Raw genomic sequence first — 26,995 nt, 5'->3', positions numbered from 1 at the left:
GTGTGGAGGGTTGAAAGCGTGTGTGTGCAGAGTTGCACTGTCATCATGAAGACGGAGGGAGTGGTGAATAGCTGGCCTTTTGGGGCTATGTAGCGAGGCGACTCTCCGTTCCACTGATCACTCCCCACTTTGATCAGCAAACCTCAGGCCAGGCTGCTCCGCCATCAGCTTTCTGAACACATTAGGTTTGATTTCTGTCATGAGTCAAACCGAAATTAGTTTGCTCCCAAAAAAAGCTCCCTGCCGTGTTTACACGGGATCCTCCTCGAGTCCCCACGAGCCTCTAATCGACATGTTTGACTCAGCTTAGGGTTTGCCTTATGAAACAACAACCCACAGCTATGAAAACCCTGAGAGGCAGCTAAAACTAAAGGAAATTGTAAAGGGGAATCCCAATGCATTAGTTGCAGGGTGCTTTTGTTTTTCTTCTTAAAACAGAAACAAACAAAAGAAACAACAAGAAAGGCAGGTAGGAACTAAAATGAATCTGCAGGGAACAAAAAGTAAAACATGTGGAGCAAAGGTCATTCAGTTACAGCACAAACAATCACGTGTCATGAAGAATTCTGCTTCAAAAGTGGGAAACTGCTCAGTGAAATCATAATGGAGAGGGTAAAAATTTAAAAAATGATTTAATTATTTTCATTTAAACTCGAAGATCATTGAGGCCAAAGCCCTCATTTACTATGTGGTAGAGTAGATAAAAATACCGGTTAAAAAAGGACATCAAATTAAAACAAACATATAAATACAATTAATGAATAATGTAATGACAAGAATCAATTAAAACAGGCACAAAACACAAGTTAAAACGTCAGAGATTCAGAATCTAAAGTGACCAAAAGGCACCAACGATTTCATTTTTAAAAGTGCTTTATAATGAGTTCCAGGTGGATGGTGCAAAAAAGCCAAAAGCAGTTCTTCCTAGCTCTTCCAGGTTCTTCCAGTTTATCAATAAAACATCACTTTTTAAATCTGAAAGAAATGAAACCTAAGTCTTTAATCTTATTCTGTATTTTTTACATCATTTAAACTCTAAAACGAACCGAAGCTACAACAACATCATCTCTAGTAAAGAGACAACAAAAATACACACTATAAAATATGATATAGTTATTGCACCTTTAATTCTTAGATGATTTATTTATCAAGGTAAGTTATGCAACACCACATTTCCCTGTGAGCTAAGGTAATGCCTCCTTTAGATTCAGCAACTTCTTACACCACGTTCAGCAGCAGAAACTGCAACTGAACACTGAACAGTAGTTCTGTCTCTCGCTTTGTTGTGTTTCGACTACATCCACCTCAGCTCAGTAACGTGTGTTTGCTTTGAAGCAGGAGTTGCGTGAACAAGGATCTGGATCTAAATGTCCTGATCTTCAGCCGTGATTGTCTTGCTTCTTGACCCGGCGTCGCTTCAGCTTCAGTTTCAGCTTCAGCTTCAGCCCGTGAGCTCAAGGCCACGAACGATTCCTCAGGATTCTCTCAGCAGAATCACGAGGCGACTGAAAGATGCAAACTGAGACGCAGCTGCCGCCACCTGTGAGCGCCTTACCGTGGAATGCAGTTTTGCTTTTCACCAGACTAACAGGTGCTGTGCTGCCAGCACGTCATGACTCATCTGCTCATTGAGCACTGATCCAAAAAGTTCTTATAGTGTTTTACTCATGCTGTCACTCTCATCTTTCTGAACATGGAGTCATAAACCGAGGAGGCAGGACTCAGCATGAAGAAGTGTTGTTGATGGTTTAACTGCAACTTCCTTGATGATTGTGCACTGTTTTCTTAGAAACATGTTGTAATTAAAGGCTGTTGTGCAACGATGAGTGTAATTTGGTGAAGCCACTGTGTTTGAGGATTGCCTTTGGAGCTGTGGACTGAAAGGTGTCAGCACATTTACTCTTTAGAGCTGCTAGAACTTCCTGTGATCGAGGTGTGATTTGACTACACAACTTGCGTGCTGACAACCTCAACCACATTTGGGACTCCTGGATGTTGGTGTTGAGGGTTTGTCACACTTTGCATCGTTATGAGAATATTATATTCTCACAGTGATGATTATTCTAACGATCACCTGAGGCCTAAAGAAAAATTGTGTAAGTATTTGTTTGTGGTGCAACTGCTCATCGCTGTGTTTATTTTCTGTCTCCATCAATCAACCAGAGTAGAAGAAAAGTTTGAATTTATGTTTGCCAGAGGCTTTCTTTTTTCTCAAGAACTGTACTTCATGAAATGTTACAGCTGCTTAAAGTCTGAGTCACTATTGACCGCTCGCTAAGCCTCAACCCCATAGTTACTGTTGCTATGCTTTTCAAGATTTCCAGTCTCACATACGCAAACTACAATGATAACAATGGCAGAACATAATTTGATGACTAAGTACGTGATGTCAAAAGGCTAAAGCTAATAGTTAGCAACAGCATCCTCACCAGCTGATCAATGTAATCTTAGAAGAGATAGTTAATCCTTGTAAACATGATGATGAACATACGACGACAAGACAGAGGTTAATGATTTATTACTTGTATTTCAAACACTATATTTCACGAGTTTGGCCGGGGTTGCTGGAGCGATAGCTTCCTCATACACAAAAGAACAGGACAGATGCTAACATAACAGTGCTAACATTACTCTAAACTCTGATATAGCAGCATTTTGGGGCACCAGCTTCCACACATTGGGGAAATACCACACAGTAGATATGCTGCTTGTGGATTGGGCTTCTTTCTTTCTTCTTATATACCTTGGCGTTAGAGTAGCGCTGGGTTAGATTGCTACAGCGGGTAGTAAGCTAGTTAGCCGGACATGCTAACATTTGCAATCACACCTTTTAATCCACTCTTTACAGTGGCCTCTCCTGGATTGTCGTCAGACACTGATAAACATTTATTTAGATGAAAATGCTAGTGTGCATATTAAGTTAGTTAGCCAGGCATGCTAACATTTGCAAACACACTGTGTAATCTATCTAATCTTACACTTTAGATCTTATTCATTGTTTTGGGAAGATAAAAAAAAAACAAAAAACACCATGCAGTCATTGGACAATGTTCAGTGAAACGGGTTCAGTGAATCGTTGTCTTGTAGAAATTAGTCACTGAAAGCACATTAAACATTTATTTACATGAAAATGCTAGTTAGTTTAAGCTAATTAGCCAGGCATATCTTTAAAATTCATCCATTAAAGTCACTTCTGACACAGCAACTTTTTCCATATGTTGCTTTTCTCTTGAACTTCCAGTTGTTGCAGACTAATAAAGACTGAACAGTGGTTGATGGCATGTTTGAGAGGTCAGATTCATATGATGTCATGTGTGGCATCTACATTATGAATAATGTTTGTTAGGATTGCTTTGAGCAGTATGGACTCTGTGTGGTTGTGTGGGTTTTATATTTCTCGTAAACACATGTACAACTACATTTGATTTACATTCTGTAATTAGTGGCACTCTGCCTGTTTTTCATGCTGACTAACATGATGACAGATTAAATGACATATGCATCACAGGACCCACTTCTCCATTTCAGTTCTCACATGGTTGTGAAAGACCGATGACTCTCAGGCAGATATCTGATCATCATTAACGCTGAATATAACTGAGGTGTTAATGTGCGGAAAACCTTTCCTCTTTGTTATCCTCGGTCTCTGGGTTGGTTTGCTGTTTGTTGGTTTGTGTGTGTGTGTGTGTGTGTGTGTCTGTGTGTGTGTGTGTGTGTGTGTGTGTGTGTGTGTGTGTGTGTGTGTGTGTGTGTGTGTGTGTGGGTGTCTGTGTGTGTGTGTGTGTGTGTGTGTGTGTGTGTGTGTGTGTGTGTGTGTGGGTGTCTGTGTGTGTGTGTGTGTGTGTGTGGGTGTCTGTGTGTGTGTGTGTGTGTGTGTTGACGTGGGTTTAGGCCCTTCATTAAACAGCTTCTTTCAGCTGCCACTTCTCGCTCTCTCTTCCTTCTTTCTGATTCTCTCTCACACACACACACACACACACACACACACACACACACACACGTGATTGTATGTAGGTCTACACCTGTGGGACACAGCACCTCCATAAACCCCAAGCAGCCACCAGCACATCAGTGAGCTGAGTGTGATGTCTGTGCTGTGGTCAGCACTGCTGCTTACTGAGCTCATTGTGCGTGGTGAAGTTTCATATAAAAGTGTGGGTGGTTTTCTTTTTTCTTGATATATATGATTTGTATTTTTCATGTATAGACCAGTTTCCACCTCTGACTAGAAGTAACAAAGTCAGGGCCACGAAATTATGAAATATCCCACCAGCTCACCGACCTGTTGTTACTAGAGCTCCAGAGAGAAGCCTGAGAGAGGAGATGTAAAACTACACTGAGATGGTTTTTGGTTCTTAAAACCACAAATATATCTTCTTATGGATCAACACTTCAAAATAAAACACATGGAAACATGTCTCTCTGTGTCTTCGGTTGGTGCTGGGCAGGTCGCCCACCAGCTGAAAACAGGCTTGTTATGAGCAGTGAGACTCAATTATCAATCAAATATCACCCAGATAATTTACTGTGCACTGCAAGCTGCCAGTTTCGCATTACACATAGTTAATTATATTTTTTAAATATTAGTTTAGCTTTAAAGTAATTATTAACCACACAAGGTATTAAATAACGACATGCACAATTAAATCTGCTGAAAACACTTCCAAATTTGTATGAAATAATACATCCAAAATTATAAACACAGATTATTGACACACGACACAAGTAGATCATTGGTTTTTAATCCAAGTTTAGCAGTGGGAGCCTTCAAAGACATGAAGCGATCCAACCTAATACATACAGTCAGCATTAATTCACACACACACACACACACACACACACACACACACACACACACACACACACACAACTCCACCCGTCCCATCCCACAGGAGCAACATCTGATGGCGTGCTGAGGAAGCTGCTCGCTCCCCAGAGATAAAACCACATTAGCATGTACGAGTTCTTATCTTCTGAGTGGTGGCTAATTAGATTCTGTGGCTCTAATATGAATAATCTGATGTGCCCTTCTTCCTTCTCCTCCTCATCATCACGCCAAAGCCTCCAGGTTTTGCCGAAGTAAGGGTGGAGACGTGAATGGGTGAATCTCTGTTCTTCTGTGCTTCTTTTCTTTTGAAACAGCTCTTTAATCTCCGGTAATGCATTATACAACTACACGGCCTCGCCAGTGAAAACTTGTGTAACTGCCACGGCATAATGAAAATTGAGACATCTGGCTTCACCATTTGCTGCAGCCTTGTTTGTTTTGTAAAATCAGGACTTAAATATCCTCATTGAAATCATGAATAAACCAGCATTCTCACTGCACTCTTATTAACAGTCTTAATATTCACTGTGAGGTCCGTCAGTGACGTACAGATGAACCGCTGTTTCACAAGGAACAGGGAGTTATAATTATAGTTCAGAGGAATCACCTCTTATGAAAAGTCTTCCTATGACAAGAATCAATGTTAAAGTCATCCTACACTCACTGTGTGTCATCTTCACAGGAGCTAATGAGGAACCGTCGCCTCCTCTGACTTATGATCCATATTGTTCTGCCCCCAGACTTTGTTAGCCAGTCATCTCTGTTTTACTCACAGTTCCTGGTGTGACATTCATTTACAATTACTCACTGATACTCTCTGACCTTTCGAATCTAAAGATGCAAGTGGAAAAATGAAAAATGAAAGTGTTGCTACCTTAGAATAGGTGCGTTTCATTGGAAAAGAAAACAAAATTACATAGGTTTTTCTGCTACAGCTACCACACTGTAAACATGGAACAAATGTTGAAGCAATGCACTAGTAAATTCATTGAGTAATTTCACCCTGGGCTGAAATTAGTCAGTAGTGGATGCATCGACCAACAGACTGACATCATCGTGCTTAAAGCTGTTTGTGGTTGAAAATAAAATACATTTACTGAAATATGAACTCAGACATGTCAGATTGTTGATTCATGTCATTATACAACTGTTGATTGTAAAAATGTTTAAATGTTTAATTATTATGAAATTCCCATTCCCATAATGCAATATTATTACAACATGCTGGTAAAACACAGGAGTAACTGATGATATTACATCATGTACAGCTCCAGGTCCCTGGAATTATATATACTGGTTTACAGGGATGTTAAATGGAGAGGAGCCATTTTAAATGCTAATAATTACACCTGTGCTTTTCCCGCTTGTGGCCTTCGTCAGGGTCGTCATCACAAAACACATCACAAGTAACATTTAAATAAGATATAATACCGAAAACATACAAAACAGTCAATCGTGTGTGAGAACAGATATCTGCTTATGGCACTTCTTCAGAAGATGAGCCTGTCATTTTGTGGCTTCAGGCCAGTCATTGTCTCAGGCGGGTGGGGTGTGCTATTTATGTTATACAGAAGTCGTCGTAAAAATACATGAATACACATAAATACATCCAAACCTACCAAAGCTATCTGGAAAGCTAACATAGCTAATAATATTAATCAAGCTAATATCCAAGGTAATAATAAAATTACTAAATTATATATTTTTTAAAAGATATCAGATCAGATATCAGATTAAAGCTGCAACAATCAATATTTTTATATTAACAATGAATTAAATGACAGTGCAGTGTGCAAAGGTGTCGCACACATTGACAAACCCACAGGGAGCACAACTTTACAGTTTGGTTGAAATTCATCATCTCATCAACGCTGTTTCCAACAACAGCCAAATATTTGTAGAGAAGAAGCTCTGATAAACTGTACATCACAAACCCAGACAGACAAAGTTAGCGCCTTGCTAGCGAACATAGTAAAGCATTTAACAACTACAGAGCAAAGTAGAAGTAGAGTGAATATTGGATGCATTAGCACAAATGCTAATGTTGCTCCATTTCTGCTGAATGTGTAAATAGCTAACTGCTAGCACATTCAATGAACACACCTTCACAAAGGTGATAATATGTCGTTTCACTGCTTGTTGAATATCAATTATTGCAGCTTTAAAATTAATTCTACATATATTTCCTCAATCTTCTTCCAAACGTCATACAAATGTAATTTTCTATCTACTTGTGTCTGGTTTGTTAAAAGTTAAAAGCAAAAATAAATCTGTCTAAACTTAAAGTAAAAGCATTAATAACTTAGCAAGCACATACAAAAGCTTCTAGTTGTAATTTTAGCATTGACAGGAAACGTAGGTTGTTACTTCCACCACTGCCAACAGCAGTTTTCTCTGAGCTCTAACTACATACTAAGAGAAAAAAAAACACATTTCCATTTGACATTACAGTGTTTTTCTGTCTGAGTTGCTGAATTTCTATTTATTCTTTTGAGGCCGTCAAACCAGAAAAGACTTGAATAATTCACCAGTTTTTCTTTTTCCAGTGACACCGTACCCAACTCCAATGGCATTTCTGTTCAGTCAACAACTTTGAACCTTTTCCATATTTTCTTCTCCTCCTTTAAAGCCCTCACTCGCATCTCTAGCTGTTTTTATAGTCAGAGTTTCCACATAGGTGTGGAAGCTGAACAGTTCTCCTTTTATTTGCAATCTGCTGCCGGAAAAGTCCCGAGGATACAAACTCCCGTACGGAGAACGACATCAGTGTGTTTCCTCTGCTGTGTGGAAGAAGTTGGCACATTGCTCTCACTGTTAAACTGTTACTTCAGAAGATACAGTAGATGGATAGTTTGTATGTGAACAGTCTCAGAGTTGTTGAAGTCTTAATTCGATTTTTTCTTCTGTGTTACAGACTGAAAGCTCTGGTGTCAACAGGAGGTCGGAGTGTGCAAGCAGCATGTGACTGGTAAGTTTAAACAACAAATGTGTGTATACAGTACATTCACATATACACAACACAGGCCCGAGGAAAAAGTGTGTTATACTGCCCTCTGCTGTAGAAGGGTGGTAAAAGTCTGTCTCTAAAAGTCGCAGGTTGTATATCCCTTCAGCCTTTCCAAGCCGGGTGAAGCGGCTTTTAGTTTCTCTGCTCCTCACCTGTGGGACAAACTTCCTGAACACCTGAGATCTGATGAAACTGTCAGCTCATTTAAATCAGGCCTTAAAAAAAGGCTGCAGCTTATACCAATAAATCACATATATAACATCTTTTTAATGTTGTGCATATTATTATTGTTAATGTCTTTTATTTATTTAAAATGTTGCCCTTAGTTTTCTGCCTGATCTTATGTATTTAAATAGTTTGCAATGCATTTTAATGTCATCTTAATTTTATATTTTGGATATATTTCCATGCCTCCGGAAAACACTGAATGCTATATCATACACCTGAATCCAAACTCAATAGCAATATGTTACATAATAACAACAATAATAATAATAATAATTTTCTTCATTTAATTGTTTCTTCAATTAATCATTTAAGTCCCATTTAGGTTGGAAACGTCCTTTGTAAGGGAGACCTGCCCAAGATGTAAAAAGTTACAGACAATACAGAAAAAGATGAAGCAACACTAAGAACAGACAATAATACTCAATAAACTAAGATTAAAAGAGATACAATTAAGGCTGGAGTAATTAACCAGTGAACTTACAGTCTACAGACTATTCCAGGTGTTTGGAGCAGAAACATGAAGGGCTGAACATTAGACCCAGACATTGAATATATGTCTCATGATTTTAGATCACAACTGCAAGATGAAGTATATGAAATAAAAGAAAAGTTTACATGTTCTCCTTGTGCCTGTGTGTGTTTTCTACGACTTCCTCCCACAGTCCAAAGACACACAGGCAGATTAACTGTAGAATCAAAACTAACCATAGGTTTGAATGTGTCTGTAAAACTTACTGGGACAATACAGGATTCTTCTTCTTCTAATGTAAACATAAATGGCCATCTGTCTCTATGTGTCAGCCCTGTAATTTGCTTTATAAATAAAAATGTTCCATTGACATAGTGGCTGGAGAGCAACCTACCTTCAGTTTCCCATTGTGTCAAGCCAAATAACATTTTATGGATATTTCCAAGAGATATCAACTCTATTGTCTTCCCCTGAGTCGTAACAGTGTGCACGGTGTCTGCAGGAATCAAATCAGTCAGTCAAACTCAATTTAGTTTTATCTACATTCACCACAGGTTTGAGGAGACTGAGCCCAGACTATAAAATATTTAAGGGAGACTCTAGTTTATGAGGTGAATATGAGAGAGAGGATCCACTGCAATAGCAATGAGCACCAGTTCATGCACATTAACACCTAAATATATTTAAAGACAAAATGAAAGTGGGCTAAACACAGAACCTTGGGGTGCTCCATTAAGTACAGAAAGACGAGTTGAAAATAAAGCCTGTTTTTGCCCATTAAACCATGTGCATGTATTTAATTATTTTATAGCAAATAAGATCTTATGAAATCTTGAATGAGGTCCAAGGAGTTTATTCATTCAAAGTCACTGTTGTCATTGCTGCAGGGAGAGAACAATGTTAGCAGCAAACAGGCAGACAAGGCGGAAAGTTTTGTGTCCCAGAATATCAGTTCAAGACAGAAGATGTTCCAATTATAAAGGAGCTGAAGGGCTGAAATGTGCCGGTCGCTGTGAACCGGTCGTAAGGCTGAAATCATTTGCATTCGGGACTGTGTGATTCTGCCCGGTTCATCTTTTGAGGTTTTATTTGTGCCACAAGGGTAAAGCTGAGCATTAAATATTAAAAGAGAACAAAGGCATCGTGTCCTGCTCTTTTCCTTGACTCCATTCACCTCCGTCTCTCCCGCAGGCTGTTTTCCCACGTGGACGACCCATTCCTGGACGACCCTCTGCCCAGGGAGTTCGTCCTCTACTTGCGACCCAGTGGACCGCTACAGAACCAGCTCTCCCACTTCTGGCAGCAGAGCCGGGTCACTTGTGGCAAAAACAAAGCCCACAACATTTTCCCTCATATCACTCTCTGCCAGTTCTTCATGGTGAGCTGAATGCATCAACTGAACTTTGATGAAGGCCGATGGTTAAAGGTCGTTAAAGGTTTTAAGGTCATGACCGAGACGGAGTAAATATCAGCTGGATTCTGTTTGCGTGATTCTCGTCTTTGTCCTCGCCTCTTTCTGACATGAACCTCATCACGATGATGTGATGGCATTTTGACAGAGCTATAGTCACGACGGCAGTCTCACCAGGTTGGACCTAGTGACAGTTTTCTAACTGTTCTAACACCACTCAGGTCTCAATTCAGAGCCAGAAAAACTCATTTGTGCAAAGAAAAGAAATCACAAGGTTGTGTAACCACATTAGTGATCCTCTCTATATTTAAGATTTTCATTCGTACCAGTTTTATCCTGCAAAACACTTCACATGCAGCACGTAAGTAAATAGGAATAACTGTAGAGCGCCAACTTAAAGGGGCCCTGCGGACCTTTCTTATAAGCAAACACAGTTTTGTTTACATTCAGTGTTACTCACTAAAACATGTTGTGTGTATCTCTCCTGCATGTTTACATCCAGGTTATTTACAATACACTTCTGCCGGTGCATTTCTACATTCCTTTGCACAATATCTCCATCAACTGTAAACTGGTGGAACAAGGTGAGACTGGTGGCAGGAACGTGTAACGCAGCTCTCACATGTACGTCTCTCGTCTCATGTACAAACAAAACAACAACCCACTCTTAAAAACAGCCTCTAGTGGTTACACTGGGAACCTTTAAGATGTTGTGCTCTGTCAAACATTCAAAACTGGCAGCAGAAATCTCTACAGCAGCCTTTCTCAAAGAGCGACCCCTGGTGGGCCGCAAGCACATTTATGAAAATATCATGTTTTAAATTGTCTGTGAATGACCACAAAGCCGTTTATATGGCTGTTTAAATTGTTTATATTGTGTTGTGTTTTTGAACTTACAGCAAAGGAACCGACTTTCTACTGACGTAGCTACAACACGTTTACACTTTAGATTTAAGTCAGAAATTATCGGGGAGGGGGACGCCTCGGTGGCTCACCTGGTAGAGCGCGGTCAATGCCACTTCCCTGTCTCTCTCACTGTTACTATAATATTACAAAAGGCACAAAAAAAGCCAGAAAAAACTACATAAAAAAGAAATTTGAAAGGAAATGTGGATGAAGCTAACAGTTAGCCTGCCCTGGGATTGTGCTAAATTTTACCAGTTATCAGCTGTTAACTATCAAACAGAAAACAGACATAATCATGGACTCATCAAAACAAATGAAACCTCCAACACACAACAGTGTTAAGTGTCAAATCTTACCGGTAACGTCACCACGACTGAGACTCGTAGTGTGTTTGATGTGTGTGCGTGTTCATGTGTCTGATCATTTTGGAGCTAACATAAAAAGCACCACTTGTGCAGTGTGTGAGGTACAGGATTTGCCAATGATTGGAACGCTGCCTCAGGTTGGGGCGACCTGATGGCAGAGCGGTGAGGGTGCAAGACTGTTTGCTGCATGCCATTCCCTGACTCTCCATCCCCACACTCCACATTTAATTGTTGTATCCAATAAATGAAAATGCTCAAAAAAAGAAAGAAAGGAAAAAAAAAAACTCAGGTGTCCCGGGTGTGATGTTCCTCCCAAGCTCGCCACGATACAACCGAAGTAGTTGCCCTGTTGGTTGTGGGGATGTCTGAGGAGTTAGGTGGTCTGTGAGTTTTATGTCAGTGGTTAAAAAACATCACTTTAACAGATAAATGAAAACAGCAATGTTGCATATTCCATGTCTTATGATGGTTTCTGTCTTTTTCCTTCCACACAGTGTGCAGACCACAAAGTAGAAGCTCTCTGCGAGGCCCTCCAGGCCACCGTACAGCAGTGGCGGGGTCGCTTTCCCAGCCCGCTGCCCCTGGAGCTCTACACATCCTCCAACTTCATCGGCCTCTTTGTGGAGGAGCAGGTGGCCGACGTCCTCAAGCAGTTTGCAGCCGACTTTGCCACAGAGGCTGCGAGGAAGGCAGGTAGGAACCACGTACCCACAATGCCCTGGGTTTGTAGCACTGAGCTGCACGTCTCCTCTTCTTCACTGTCTTTCTTCATCACTATGTTGTGGAGTGTTTACAGCGTGTCAGCATCAGTTCATCACATTCACTGTGTAACGTGTGGTGACCAGGTTTCCTGCTGTGGACGGTCGTCGTGTCGGGTTATTGAAGCACTCGCTCCGTCTGTCACTGTGACTGTTTTTAAACACAGGAGAAAATGAGACTGGCTGCCAAACGCTACTTCAGGCCACTAAGTGCCAAATCAGATTAGAGGCTGTGGTGTTAGCGCTAATGCTCCGTCACATTTCTGCTTCACGGTAAAGAGACAGATCAGAGCGTGTCATCAAAATCGCATTTGGATACGTTGAGGGTTGTAACTCCACTGCAACTTCTTACATTTTTCATGAGGTGCATTTTCTAGACTTTCTCTCAGTGTAAACTCTTTATTAGTGAACACAGAGTGATCTCAGCTGCGTGGTTACCCAGGCGCAGCTGCCTTCATCTCCTCCGAGAAGAATAAAAAGAACAGAATATGATTTTAGATGGCAGGTTTAAGCCTTTTCACGTGTCAAGATTTTGTCCATATACCTCCATCGAGGAGAAAAAACACCCACTGCTACAGACTAACAGGTACAAATCTTTTATTTGACACAAACTTGGGAGCTGAGGCGAGGGGGGGAAAGATATTCAGGTTTGCCCTTGGTTGTGGGGATCAAGCGTGACTGGTGTGGAGGCGTGCAGACAGACAGGCTACAAACCTGTCATATAAGGCGTGGCACATCACAAACCCTCAATTAGCACAGCGATTCAGCGGGGAATGACCCGGGAGGTTTCCTGCCGATTTAAGCCGTACACATCCTCCAACTGTGAATTACATAACATTGTCTGTGGAAAAAATGAATGGGACTGTCAGGGGCTCCCAAAATAGCTCCTCCCACTTTGTAATGCCATTGGCGAGGCCTTCTACGAAATTATAGTAAACCCATCAATCATGTTTTTATTTGGCAACCAGCCATGACCAGATCCTGACTGGGCAGGACACAGTGGCATTTTTACAATACACACAAAGTGCAGTGATTATTGTGAAGGTTAATTTATGGTAAATTATTTTAAGATGAAAATCAGAAATGATACAATGAGATTATGAGCAATTCTATCTAATTATCTCCCCAACAATATGCAGTGTGTCACTTTTTATGATGTAGTTGATCTCACTGAGCACTGATGAAAATGGGTTTTAACAGCAGAAACCGATGATCTTCTCCATCATGCAGAGGTCCATGTGGAGCCTCACAAGAAGCAGCTCCACGTCACTCTGGCTTACAACTTCCCCACCGATCACCTCCCATCGCTGGAGAAACTGGCCAAGGGCATCGAAGTCAAGCTGGGCTGTGATTGGCTGGCTGTCTTGTTCTCCCGGGACATCCGTTTTGCTAACCATGAGGTAGCATTTATTCAAACTAACGAGATCACAGATATTAATTTGTTATGAATGTCAGTAACTCTGCGTGTCACGTGTGCAGACCCTGCGGGTGATGTATCCCTACATGCCTCAGAATGAGGACGAGCTGGAGCTGGTTCCCGGGGATTTTGTCTTCATGTCTCCGGTGGAGCAGAGTAGTACCAGCGAGGGCTGGGTGTACGGGACCTCGCTCGCATCCGGGCTGTCCGGCCTGCTGCCTGAGAACTACGTCAGCCTGGCCGATGAGTCTGACACCTGGGTCTTCCATGGGTGAGCAGAGAACCCCACTCTTTTTTTTTACCCAGATGAAATGTAGTTTGAACACTCTTGTTCCCAGAGGGTGAGTCCTAATAATTTTGGTGACTCCTTAACCTTTAATGAAGTAACCACGACTTCAAAATGTTCTCAAGAAATATCAAAATGTATTTCTATGTCACTTGCTGATCAGATTCAGGCTCCACCCTCTTGATTTTGACGTATCTTTTTATAATCAATCAATAAACAAACATGTACATGTCGTCCTCTGTCACACGTTGTTCGTAATATAATAAATCAGTAAAAGGAAACCTTTTTCCTATCAAATTAAGAGCCGGAGTTTAGACAGTTTAAAATGATACAACTTGATATAAAAGCTCCATATGTTTTATTTGAGGTGTTGATCCATAAGAAGATATATTTGTGGTTTTAAGAACCAAAAACCGTCTCAGTGTAGTTTTACATCTCCTCTCTCAGCTTCTCTCTGGAGCTCTACTAACAACAGGTCGGTGAGCCAATCAGAAGAGAGGAGGCTCTGAGCCTCTCTTCTGATTGGCTGACTGTTTGAGTGATCAAATAAAAATATAGCAGATTTCATGTAAAACACTCAGAGAAACCAAATCCTGCAAAGTTTGGATGGTGGGTCCAGGTGGGCGGGGCTTGGTGACTGCTTTGTTGTGACATCACAAAGTTCCAGAAGTCCTGACGGCGCATTTTAAGGCTCAGTTTCTGAATACAGGCTGTGTGCATTTCTCTGTGGACTGAGGCTTTGATACTTTCTCAGTATTAATATAGAACCTACACCTGATCTATAATCAAACAATAGTTTGTACTTTATTCCTGATGCCCCGTTCTCCTCGTCCTCCACAGCTCCCATTCATTCTTCAGCTGTGGTCCCAGTGACAAGACCAGTAAGGAGAGAGGGATGTTTGACGGACTGCTGGACAGCCGACGCCCCGACAACACAAGTCCTGGAGACACGCCCACCCTCAGTCTTATATGTCATCCAATGCAGGTAATTTTTTTGTGCAGGTTTCACATAATTAAAACTCAATCATAGATGAGGTTGTGCATAAACATTTTCACAAAGCCCTTTAATTTATTGAAGTCTTTTTATTCCCAGCAGGTCCTGCGGATCAGTGGGAGTCACTCTCGGCAGTCCAAGCGATCGCTTTTCGTCTGCCGGCACGGAGAGAGGATGGATGTGGTGTTTGGCAAACACTGGCTCTCCCTCTGCTCAGACAGTAAAGGTGAGCGCATCCTACGAGGATCTTCAGAGGACAGAGAAAAGCTGCCGAAGAGAAAAACGTTGTAGTTTAGGGTTTGAAAAAGTAGATTATAGAAATAAGTTGAATAAAAAAGTGTGTTTTTGTTGTTCGGCAGGTAGATATGTCCGTTCCAATCTGAACATGCCTCCCAGTCTGCCACTGTGGGGAGGACAGAGAGACTACGACATGGACACTCCTCTCACTGTGTTCGGCGCCACACAGGCTCGACTAGTGGGTACGTCACCTGTACAGATCCAAGCGATGTGTTTCACCTGGTGTCAGAGGACTGAGCCATTTTGTTAATAAAGTGTATGTGTGTTATTTAACATGTGATTTTCCAGGTGAAGCCCTGTTAGAGAGTAACACGGTGATAGACTTTGTGTACTGTTCTCCCTCCCTGCGGTGTGTTCAGACTGCGCAGAACATCCTGAAAGGTAAGAAGAGTTTCCCAGAGCAATCATGACGGGACAGGGATTCTCTGACGTTCACTCACCCGTGTGTGTGTGTGTGTGTGTGTGTGTGTGTGTGTGTGTGTGTGTGAGAGAGCAGGTCTGCAGCAGGACAGTAAACTGAAGGTGAGGGTGGAGCCGGGGCTGTTTGAATGGACCAAGTGGGTTTCTGGGAACTCCCTCCCTGCATGGATACCCCCAGCTGACCTGGCTGCAGCCCACTTCAGTGTGGACACAATGTACAGGTGATACAAGCGAAACACACACTGTGCAACTGATCATATGTTCTGTGTGTAATTAGTGACGTAAATATGTTTGTAATGTGTAAAACAGCTCATCTAATTCTGCAGATGTTTTCATACAAAAACAAAGTGACGTTTGAATTAAATGTGTCACAGCCAGCATTATATTATTAAAGAACTTAAATAGTCTTAAATAGTAAAAATAGTGAAAAAAATAGTAGAATGTGTTTGATTAATATGCTGCAAATCTCCATTTATTATGCCGTGAGAGAATTTCTGTGTCTGTTTTAAACTCAGAGTGGAAACAATAGTGGAAAAAACATTTCATGTATCACTGACGTAAATATCATGAAAGGCAACGTGATTCTACTGACCAATAAAAAATGTCTCTTCTGATCTTTATTACTTGTCACGTCCATGTCATGACCCTGTTGTAATGATGCTGCATTTTTTTTCCGGTGATCTGATTGGTCAGTAGTCAGAGCATTGGTTACTATGGTGATACCAGAAAACCTGAGTTAATCCCAAAGAAATCAGGTTAAACCACAGATCTCGCTCCATGATCATATCCCCTGATCCGTGACTGTGGCTCGTTTCATCATCACTTCTTTTCCCACTTTTTTCTCTCCAATGTGAAGAATCAAAACAGTGGAACGGCCTGAAATGAAATCCTTGAACTCCTCAGTAGTAGTAAAGTAGTAAAGATTTTCCTTAAAGGGTATCCAAAATAAAAACAGCCTAATGTCTTCACCTTAAGGTTTCCATAAAAAGTTCACTTAAGTATTTCCGGTTTTCTCCTTATCTTAGTCGTATACTTAAAGGAATCACTTACAGTCATTTAAACCGTTGCACAAAAGACCTCAGCGACCAAAGTAAGGAGGAAAGAAAAAGAGTGTTTTATGTTACACAAGTGCTAATGGCAGCAAATCAACGGTCGCTACGGAAACAATAGAATTTTACCGCTGTAGAAATCTCTTTTACTTCACCGTAACTAAGGAAACATTTTCTGTGCAACACCCTCAAGTAACTCCCTCAGCTAAGGAGAAATGAAAGCTTAAGTGTCAGAGCTAAGTAGAAGACTTAAGGTGTTTATTGTGATGATTCACACAGTATTTAATGCATCCAGAGGTCAGAGGTCACCTCCATTAAAAAAAAAAACACATTCCATATCATAATATCAAATATTAAATCCGTTCTTCTTCATTTTTCTCTTGTCAACATCGTTTATCTTGTTTTCATGTCGTGTGCTTTGCATTCGCAGCGTCCGATCATGTGTGTACTTACTGTATATACAGTATATACTGTACAGTGTTTACTACCTGCAGCTGCAGCTGTGTTGTTTGTTCCTCTCTCACAGCTCTGGAGCTCTAAAGTCTCTGTCACTAGTTTTACTTGTCAAATCTCTTTTTCACTGAAAACAACCACAGACCACAGAGCACGTCTGACGAAAGCCTCCACTCAACAGAAGCTATGTTTTTATATGTGGTATTGGTTTTCTGATAACTGGTACTTGTCTCCATATAGACCTCTGATCCCCGTCAGCAAGCTCACTGTGTCTGAATCCTATGAGAACTACATGAGCCGGAGCTACCAAGTGACCAAAGACATCCTGGCAGACTGCAAAAACACTGGTGAGAGACACGCAGCCGAGCTCCTGGAGAGTTCTGTAACAGGTTGTTGAGTTTGTGTAGGAGAGCTTTTACTTTATTGTTTTACATTCTCATGTGTTTGTTCCTCTGCTGATGTTGCATCCTGCCTTGGTTTCCACTCTCCGTAGGAAACAACGTGCTGATTGTAGCCCACGCTTCTTCCTTAGAGGCCTGCACACGCCAGCTGCAAGGCCGCAGCCCACAGAGCGCCAAGGACTTCATCCAAGTAGTCCGAAAGGTCTGTTCGCTGCGTCTCTTTTTCTTCTATACGTCCCACTTCTCCGCCCATCCATCATTGCTTCCATCTGGTCCCCTCAGTCCCCCTCCCCATCCTCATTGTGGCTGGATGTGCAAAAACATGGGTGTGTGCACTTAAAACCCCAGAGATGTGAAGCATCCGCTCGTAGAAATAAATAAAAAAAAGCAAATCACTTTGTTCAAATGTTCAAAAAGTTTTTTGTTTTCACCCACCAGCAGACAAACAATGAAACGTCCCTGTTAGTGAATCTAAAACAGCTCTCAGGAACATGCGTGGATTCTTCAGGATCTCATGTTATTTGTCAGCTAAAGAGAAAAAAGATTTTTGAATAATTACACTGAAGGAAAGAAATGTCTGGTTTTTGACCTACTCTTTAAAATACGATCATATTTTCATCTCAGTTACAGTGACGAACAAACACAATCTATTTTAACTAGCAACACACAAATCATTGTGCTGTTCTTGTCCGTCTTAAAAGCTTCATTTAAACATTCACAGTGTGTTCTGGGAAAAGTATGAGCATCAACCAAAGCCAATTAGAGTCAGGAGTCGGCAACGATGGAGTCCTAGAACCACCTCCCCATGTTGTCTGTCTCCACCACTAGTTTCAGGTTACATCCCTGTTTATCCAGAGTCATATAAAATATTAAACATTTGTGTTAAATTTTGTCGTAATGAGTTATGGCTAAAAAATCTAATCATCTAATCAGTTCATCTCTGAGAGCCAGGGGACGTTTGTGCCAAATGTGAAGGGATTCCCTTGAAGAGCTCCTGAGATATTCACAAGGGCATAACCGTATTTTGTGAGGTCACCGTGACCTTTGATCTTTGATCTTTAACCACCAAACTCTAATCAGTTCATCCTCGAGTCCAAATGAATGTTTGTATGAAATTTGAAGAAATTCCCTCAAGGCGTTACTGAGATATCGCGTTCACAAGAACGGGACATTTGGAGTTTCTTCTTACTCACAAGAAGAAACATCTGCTGTTGAACCAGGCCTCACAAGAAATAGATTCCAAAGGATCAATAACTGTTGATTACAGAGTCATCTCATGAGTTTAGATACTCATTAGTCCTCAGTCAGACAAACTGTCTATAAATGAAATGATTAAGTTCTGTGGCGCCTAGTTGACTTCAAAGAACAACACAGATGCTCAGTAAGATATAAAAAAAAAAGCATCTCAGAGTAACAGCTGAAGGCTTCAAGGGAATCACTGGAGCTGGTTAACATCTCCGTCCATGAGTCTAACAAACACGAGTCATGGAGCAATAAAAACATTTCTGCGCCCTGATTAACGGGTTCAGTTTTGCTGCCACTTTGTTCGACATGTAAACACACGTGACATTTGGTCTGAAACTCTTGTCCAGTCTGACGCTGACTCAGTGAACAGGCAGGAGACTGAGCACCGGCTCACATGCTCACTAGTCACATAATGTTGACGGTGCTTGTGGATTAACACCAGACCAAACTTCCTCATTAGATAATGGTTCTTTGTTCGGCTGCTCATTAGGGAGAAAATGGGGTCACAAGCTTTTGTAACTCAGGTCAGAGAGGCTTCAGTGTTTGTCTGCATGTTCTTTAACAAAACAAACTTTCCCTTGATTTTGAATCAACGAAACTGAACATGTCAGGACAATAGACAAAGAAAAGAAAAAGCTCATTCTCGCCTCTTCAAAACACATCTTCTATTTGTTTTCTGTGTTGTGATTTGATTTTAATGTGGCCTGGAAAATTCATGTCACAATGAAAGAAATGTATTTATTATGATTATTATTAAGGACAAAAAGATAAATAATTATCCTTTTAAAAATGTTTTTGTTTCATTAGACAGTAAATGCACAAATGCAAAGGAAATACTTATCAGTGTAATATCTAATGTGATTGCTCTGTTTGAGCTGTGTGTCTGTATCTTGAAACAGGAAAGAATCACAAAGTTTATTTGAGAAAATTCTGGAAAAAAGTTGATTTGTGTTGAAAACATGTTGAAATATTCCAACTTTGGTATTTTTTATTTTATTTTTTTCCACTTTTTATAAGAAAATAAATATTTGAAACTCACTATTAAATTAACAGTAAATTAGTTTATTTATGTAACTTGAGTAATTTGACTTTGTTACAGTTTAATAAGATCAACACATCAGCTCACTTCTCTGAAATATATTCATAATTTGATTTCAAATAAATACAGATATTGGATATTCACTGTCTTCAATCAGCAGTATGATGAGGTCTTAACATATTTACATTGTGCATATGTATGTTTTATTATCACTACTATGTTTGTTGTAGTTGTTTTACTTCAGGGGACCATGATCTAATATTTGAAGCTTTTCCTCTCTGACAGAATTCACTTCTGAGAGAAATACATTATAACGACCAAATTTACCTCCTCAAAAACAAATCAAATGATCGAACAGTTTTATTGTTGGTGCCACCAGAGGGCTGCAGAGCACAAAGTCCAATGAGCCACTGTCCAGCAGTGCGGCTTATTTGTTTATATTCAGTAAAACAGTCAAATTCACCAAAGAAACAAAAAGACGTGATCAGGAAAATGTTATAGAATGAAAACTGTCGATGTTGATGATGCCTGTCGTACTTTCATTTCTCTTCCTGAAAGTAACCGTTGATTCCTCTGCTCGGTCTTCAGATCCCCTACCTGGGCTTCTGCTCCTGTGAGGAGCAGGGAGACACGGGGGTGTGGCAGTTAGTGGACCCTCCCATCCTCCCCCTCACACATGGACCAAACCACACCTTTGACTGGAGGGAGGCACTTCTGCAAGAATGATGTCAGCCTGATCTGAACCCCCCCGCCTCATCCCCACGCCCCCTGAACCCGGTCATACTGTACTCCCACAGACTGCATTAACAAGTGTCAGACCAGTGGCCTCCAAAACACTGGGACCTCTCTCTTTACACAGCAGTGACGGTTGAAGGAGCTTCCTGCCTGAAGATGAGGAGCCGAGTCTCATCAATTTATCAAACACCCACAATTCATTGTGTGATTGAAGGGAGGAGAGGCTGGTTTGGTGGTTTGCAGGGTGGCTGGGTGTTGGATGCACTCACTGACATTCAGCTCCATCATGCTTACATCCCGTCAGCCCAGTCTCAGGAAATTTTGTGAAATTAGCTCCGCCTCTGTGCATGATTAGCAAGAAACTTATTTTTCCCAACATGAATATTTTGATGAAGTCAGCCAGACTAAACCAGAATTGTGACTCTGAAGTAAGGCCATTGAAAGCTAAGATGTGGACGTTAGAGATATTAGCTTTTAGCTCAGAAGACTCAGGTTCTGTTTCTATTTAGCAAAGTTCATTCTCTGAATTTTCTGAAAGTTTTTTCCTGTTTCACTGAGCCGAACAGTTTTAGTTCCCTGACTGTAAACAAAGCTAAAGCTAGATAGCAAAATAAATCTACTTGCGCCACATGCTTGTTTTCCTCTGGCCCGGAATACGCTCAGTTCCATGGCCCAAATCTGGCTCATATACAGCATGACTGTCAGATGCTACTTCCACATCTGGACCAACTCTGGCGCACACACAGAAAATCTTTCGGCTGTCAGTCAATACAGACAGATAACAGCCAGAATCTGCCCAGATGTGGAAGAATGTGGGCCAGACTCAGGCCAAGATCCCAGTTGTGTGTTGGGCCAGAAGATGCATTTTGCTATCAGCAAATGTTAAACTAAACTGTTAGCTAATGTTAAACATTAGCTGTGTCTGAAATCACTCTGTTGTTTCCTCATTCACTTTAATGATTACTAAACGGAGTCAGGTGCAGCGTAGAACAGCTGTAATCTTGGTATCTATCAAATCCGATGCATGTGTAGAACATGGATTTCACAATTCAGAAAAGTGCACTAGATAGAAAACTGATTTTGGACACAGCTTTGATTTATGCCTTACCCATCATAGTGGTAATAACAGCCTCAATGTCAGGAGGTCAGGCGGTTAGTGATTGCTTTAGTATGCTAACATTTTAACATGTTAAAGTTAGCATGTTAAAAATGTGTGCACTGCTAATGTTAGCATCACTATGTAATCACGCTTGTGTGTCTGTTAGATTTAACAGGTGCTAGCATGTTTACATGAACAATGTTGCTTGTTAACCAACATATCCAACATGCTAATTGTTAGCCTTAAGCCTGATAACATGCTACATTAGCACACCTCTTACAAAGGCTAAATGATTTTGGGTGACAACATGGCAGTTTCTGCTCCACTAATGTCAAAGATATAATAACAAAGCTGTTTCACCATCTTTAATTCATTCAATAATTTTATTTTCTGGTTTGTTATGTGCGTTACAGCCTCAGTGGGTTGTTAGCATGGCCACAGACTTTTAGCTAGCAGCAGTTGCAGCTTGATGTGGGACATCGGCACATGTAATGTTATGTTTGAGTTTGTGCTTATTTCACAAAATTTGATGAGACTGTTGAGTATTATGAATTTGTAATGAGTGTTACAGTATATCACAACAGTACTGCTTCCCTGCACAGTTTGACCATACATGTGAGTAAGTACACACAGGCTGTTGAGTCAGCTACCGACCAGAATGAAAAGAGACGGTATAATAGTTTGAAACGAAATACCACCTTCTGTCCTGCTTGTCCTGCTTCAGTAGCCGAGAGAAGACGAATCAGCTCTGGCCTCAAGTCACAATGTGGCCCCTCACGTTGTCTCTATTTTGACGGCACATGTAGCACATACAGTACAGCTGTGTCTTCTGCCAGTCGTGTAGTGTATGTACGAAAATCAAACATCCGCAACTATAACAGCACAACCTGCACTATTGACAATCTTACAGTAGCTTCTTGATTCTGGTCCAGCAACATTTTGAGTCTGTGTTTGTGATATATTGTTCAGGGGTTCAGAGTAGCTGTAAATAATCATATTTTGGAGAAAAAAAAATAGTCTTCCAATTTTATTTCTATTTATTTATAAACATTTCTTTCAGATGTTACAAGCAAAAAAATATATATATAATAAAAAGAGGATCATCGCTTTTAACAGCATGTAAGAATTTATCTCAGGTGTTGACATATGTATATGCAGCTTTGAAAACTGTCCCATTGAGTGACTGTGTTGTTGTGAGTGCCTCTTGGAATTAAAGTGATGTCTCCTGATGAACTGAGTGCCCACTCATGGCTACAGAAGAAGAAGTGACGTCGGCTGATACGTGATGCACATCACACGTGAAACCCTCATGTGTGATGTGCATCGTAACAGTTGCATGTTTTGAATTTATTATAAGACAGTTCTTTATTATTCCCTTTCTATTCTGGGTCAAATTTTAGAGATATTTTATCGATTGGAGAATTGAAAAACTTATTTCCTGTCAGGTTCTTTGGTGGAAACTCATTCAGACTGTTTGAGTGCAGTTTCCTTACTGCATTCAGAGAGATTTTCCCGCCTACATCTTGTCAACTTACATCAAAAAGTGCCGCTGTAACAGAGAACGCCCATCACCAACAACATTCGACCATGTAGTTCTTACACAGAAAAATTTATTTTGGTCACTTCACTGACAGAGGCAACAAATCAAAGATAAATTCTGACAGTGACATTGTGGTGAATCCTGTGTTTACAAAATTACATTTACAGAAAATATAATAACAAACAATTAACATAATAGAAATATTAAGAATCCAAATAACTGGCTCTGGTTCAGCCCCACTAGTCTTCTAGAAATATGCAACTTTCTTTCTAGGCTGCGAAACCTTTGAAGACTTGTGTCCCAATTCAGGGGGTTTGGAGGACGTGGTCTACGAACACCTTGTCTTAGTTGCCGCCGTACACTGCAAAGGACGGACTGAAATGAGACGGTCTGGCCTATGGAGGATTTGTCAGTTACCTCTTACCAGTAGTGCAGCTTTAAAATACAATTATGACCATTTATCTCTGTAAACAAAGACTCAATGTAGACTCGAGTAGTGACGTTCGTATGTAATCCCTGTGATTTACAATCATATAATGTATGAGGTTCTGTTGTGATTGACAGAACCTTCACTGTGTTAATTGATACTGAGCCATATCACAGCACAGTTCAAATGTTCATGCTCCACCTCTTCTTACAAAAAGTTCAGCAGTTTCAAGCCAACGTTGTTTTTCAGATTCAGAGATTCTGCCAGAATCTCCACTGAGTGCTGAGCAACAGTTTGTCACATTTGTGAAATATTCTTATTCACACTGTTGCTGGGAGTTAGATCAACACTGCTCTTGTGTCTGTGCACTAAATATGATGCTAGAGCTAGCAGGCGATTGGCTTAGCTTAGATAGCCTAGTTTGCGTACATAGCTCCTTGTAAAACCACAAGTTTTGTAGTGTATGTGTGTTGATCCATGAGTGATAGTAGGCAGATTTTTCTAGCTTTTGAGTGAGCCAGGCTAACTGTTTCCTCCTGCTTCCACTTTTTATGCTAAGCTAAACTAAGCTAATCCACTTCCAGCTCTAGTTTAAGATTTAAAGGTTCCCTGTGGAGTCTTTACACCTCTAGTAGTTCTATGGAGCTTTCTTTTCCTGTGAGTGGGTCTTGACTTTACTAGACGCGCTAAAGAGCTTAAGGATACACACAGTGCATTTTCATGAGTGACACTGAATGTACATACAGCTTTTATTTGTTTACACGGAAACTCCACAGGACACTTTAATACGTAAACATGAGACTGACATCAGTCTGCCCAGCTGACTCTCTGCAAGAATGTGAATGTGTGTATTTCTGAAAATGTCCAACTGTAAATTCAAAGAGAGGAGAAAAAAAAAAGCTATGTGAACAAATCTTTATTCCAGTAAGTGCAACACAATTTGATTGGGTTGATTTTGGAAATCTTTCCTGCACTTTTAGGATCTTCATCTTCAAATTCATTCAGGAAAAAAACACATCTACTTCATGATAAACGTTGTTCATTTCCTGGGGTATAAAAACATGTATTATTAGTATTGTATCATTATGTGAAAACAGAGCGCAGAACATTTTAACACCTTCCTTAATCTTTGACCTGCAAACCAGTGATATCCAGTCAAGTTAAATGTCTGTTGGAGCAGCACTAATTGTATAAAAGCGTGTTTCTATAGATTATGATGCATATTCATATGAAGAGTGAAGAGTGAAAGAAACAGAGGAAGAAGCCATGTTGTTCCTGTATTCTTCATTTATTGTCAGAACATATCATCAAACCTACAGAGATTAAAGTTTCTTCTGTTGCAAATCAAAATATATTTGTTGGTTTATGATTAAAGGTGAGATCTGGAGTCTTTGTGTAAAATGTATTTGATCTGTTCTTGTGTTGGTGAAGCGAGTGAGTTATAAAGGAAGAAGTTATCCTTTTTAAACAGCTGTGATATTTTCATATTTTGAGTAACATGTCATATGATGTGTGGTCACACTGTTTATTTGCAGTTTGTTTGACGGAACATGAAACAAAAGCAAATTTTTTTCTCCATAGCAATAACATTATAAAACAACAGGTGTGCAGACTTAACTATTTATCCATCTATGCTGCAAAAACTGTAAAGGAGAACAAACAAATAAAATCCTACATCCTTCTTTTTGTTGTGTTTTGTGAGTGAATCCAGAATGAATGCTCAGAAAGAAAGTAAAACATAGCAGACCAGTGAAAAGTTTTTCATCAAACAGTTTTGGAAAACACCAGAAAGAAAACAAACACTTTATTTTTATAGCACGTTTCAAATCACAATAGCAAAGTGCTTTATAAGACAAGATGAAAAATAAATGATAGAAAAACATTCAAAAACAGTTTAAAGCTTATACAACATTGGGGAGGAGATATAAGAGAAAAGTGCAACAATGAAGTTCAGTGAAAATGAGATAAAACAGTCTAAAATGATTGTTAATTGATAAGAAACAGGAGAAATGACTTCATATAATAATAGATTTAACATGTAAGAAGCAGATTCAGAACCCACGCCCCGATAAAGCACACTAAACACATCTTATAAACTTATTTCTTCATATATCCAGAGCAAGTATGTCATAATAATATATCCTCTTATAGGTGACACATATGGAAACACCAAACTTGATATAGGGACATATACAGGGGTGGACTGGGACAAAAATTCATCCTTGGCATTTTCTGTCCAGACCAGCCCACACATTATCAGCGGACACTGCATAGAAGTCCACTAATCTCGCGGCATCTTCTCTCATGCATACTACAAAGGAGAGTCATATTCCTTGATAGCAGTTAACAAATAAAGCATTTAACTATGAATTCGAGGACTAAAATTGACAGCTATAGCAATAAAGCAATCAATCTTTATTCATTATAGTGTCAAATCACAACAGAAGTTACGTCATGACTAGGGGTGGGACGAGACTAACGGGAAGAACCCGTATGCTACCCTTTCAGTTTTTAGTCTGTGAAACCACAGAATAATGTACAAGATAAAAGATTAGTTCATATTGAACGAAACGTTCATGAGCGTAACATTAGTGGCTTTGCCACGTTTTCATTATGACACTTACTAGTGTTTTCCAATGCAAAAAAGTCAGATGTTTGTGACCGAACGTCGATCGGTTCACCATGTTGTAACCTCTTTACATTACTGTTAGGAGATCAGCCATGATTGAAAGTGAACTAGGTCTTTACATTTCTCAGGAGATTTCATCATCCCTCTGTCTTTATCGGGACCTGAGCCAGTACAGATGCAATATCGCCTCCACCTGTCTCACCAACAGCAGAGAGTCCAGACAGTGAGGAGGGTCTAGGTGAGTAACATGCTATCATTCACTTTTAAAAGTAAGACTTGTGTATACCACTGTGATTAAATCAGACCCGCAGTGTGTACATGTTCATACTGCTGATTCTTTACAGTATATCCATATTTGTATTGCTGCATTTGTTGGTTATATAGTGTGTTTACAATGAATTCTTATCATACCTCTAGTTGTTTACTCTTCATTTCCTTGCATTTAAATTTCATAATATTCATACTGTATTTTTGCATATTCATATCTATCTTCACAATTGAATATACACACACAATAGATCTAACATGTTTGATTATAAAGAACTTGTATGATCTAAAGGAATTGTCCTATCGCATGTTTGTCTGTATCAGGACCAGAAGTCCAGTCTAATCACCAATGATGGACCAGCACCAGCCTTTTCTTCTGCATGTGGCCTCATCAATCAACCCCTTTACATCAACACCTTGAGGTATTATCCCTGCACATGACGGATATTGTCTAAACTGTCATCTTTTGCACATCTTGCCCAGCAGGAGTTTTGTCATTTTAAAACACATTTGTACATAGTTTCGTAGGATTGTTTTATTAATTTTTTCTTTAATATATGTATCATGTATATTTGTTTGACTGTTACAGTATTTTACTTTTTTTTATTTTTTTTTATTTATTTTATTTCCTCTGAATATGTTAATTGGGTACTACAGCAAGCCAAGTATCTTGTAAGTGAAAACCTGCTTGGCAATAAACCTTATTTTCTGAGTTTGCCTTTGCG

At 40.1% G+C, this 26,995-nt stretch overlaps 1 protein-coding gene across 2 annotated transcripts in view; it reads left to right on the top strand.

The window, feature by feature from the left end:
* Window positions 1–25,056, top strand: part of LOC111239408 (ubiquitin-associated and SH3 domain-containing protein B-like) — a 56,190-nt gene extending 31,134 nt beyond the window's left edge. Inside the window, exons 2-14 of one of the 2 annotated variants that reach the window (XM_022769286.1) lie at window positions 7,743–7,796; window positions 9,724–9,910; window positions 11,709–11,907; window positions 13,203–13,372; window positions 13,452–13,660; window positions 14,516–14,660; window positions 14,772–14,895; window positions 15,029–15,148; window positions 15,255–15,347; window positions 15,463–15,607; window positions 17,129–17,235; window positions 17,382–17,491; window positions 20,162–25,056. In XM_022769286.1, the coding sequence (XP_022625007.1) occupies window positions 7,743–7,796; window positions 9,724–9,910; window positions 11,709–11,907; window positions 13,203–13,372; window positions 13,452–13,660; window positions 14,516–14,660; window positions 14,772–14,895; window positions 15,029–15,148; window positions 15,255–15,347; window positions 15,463–15,607; window positions 17,129–17,235; window positions 17,382–17,491; window positions 20,162–20,299 (1,801 nt within the window). In that variant the 3' untranslated portion in view covers window positions 20,300–25,056. Of the gene's footprint in view, window positions 1–7,742; window positions 7,797–9,723; window positions 9,911–11,708; window positions 11,908–13,202; window positions 13,373–13,451; window positions 13,661–14,515; window positions 14,661–14,768; window positions 14,896–15,028; window positions 15,149–15,254; window positions 15,348–15,462; window positions 15,608–17,128; window positions 17,236–17,381; window positions 17,492–20,161 lie in introns of both variants that reach the window. The other variant, XM_022769285.1, reaches the window with a different exon arrangement.
* Window positions 25,057–26,995: the final 1,939 nt, after the last annotated feature.

Source organism: Seriola dumerili, unplaced genomic scaffold, assembly GCF_002260705.1.
Source record: "Seriola dumerili isolate Sdu_G_001 unplaced genomic scaffold, Sdu_1.0 BDQW01002628.1, whole genome shotgun sequence".
Classification (NCBI taxonomy): Eukaryota; Metazoa; Chordata; class Actinopteri; order Carangiformes; family Carangidae; genus Seriola; species Seriola dumerili.
Note: the sequence above shows the minus strand (reverse complement) of the source record. Positions and strands in the feature narration are given on the sequence as shown.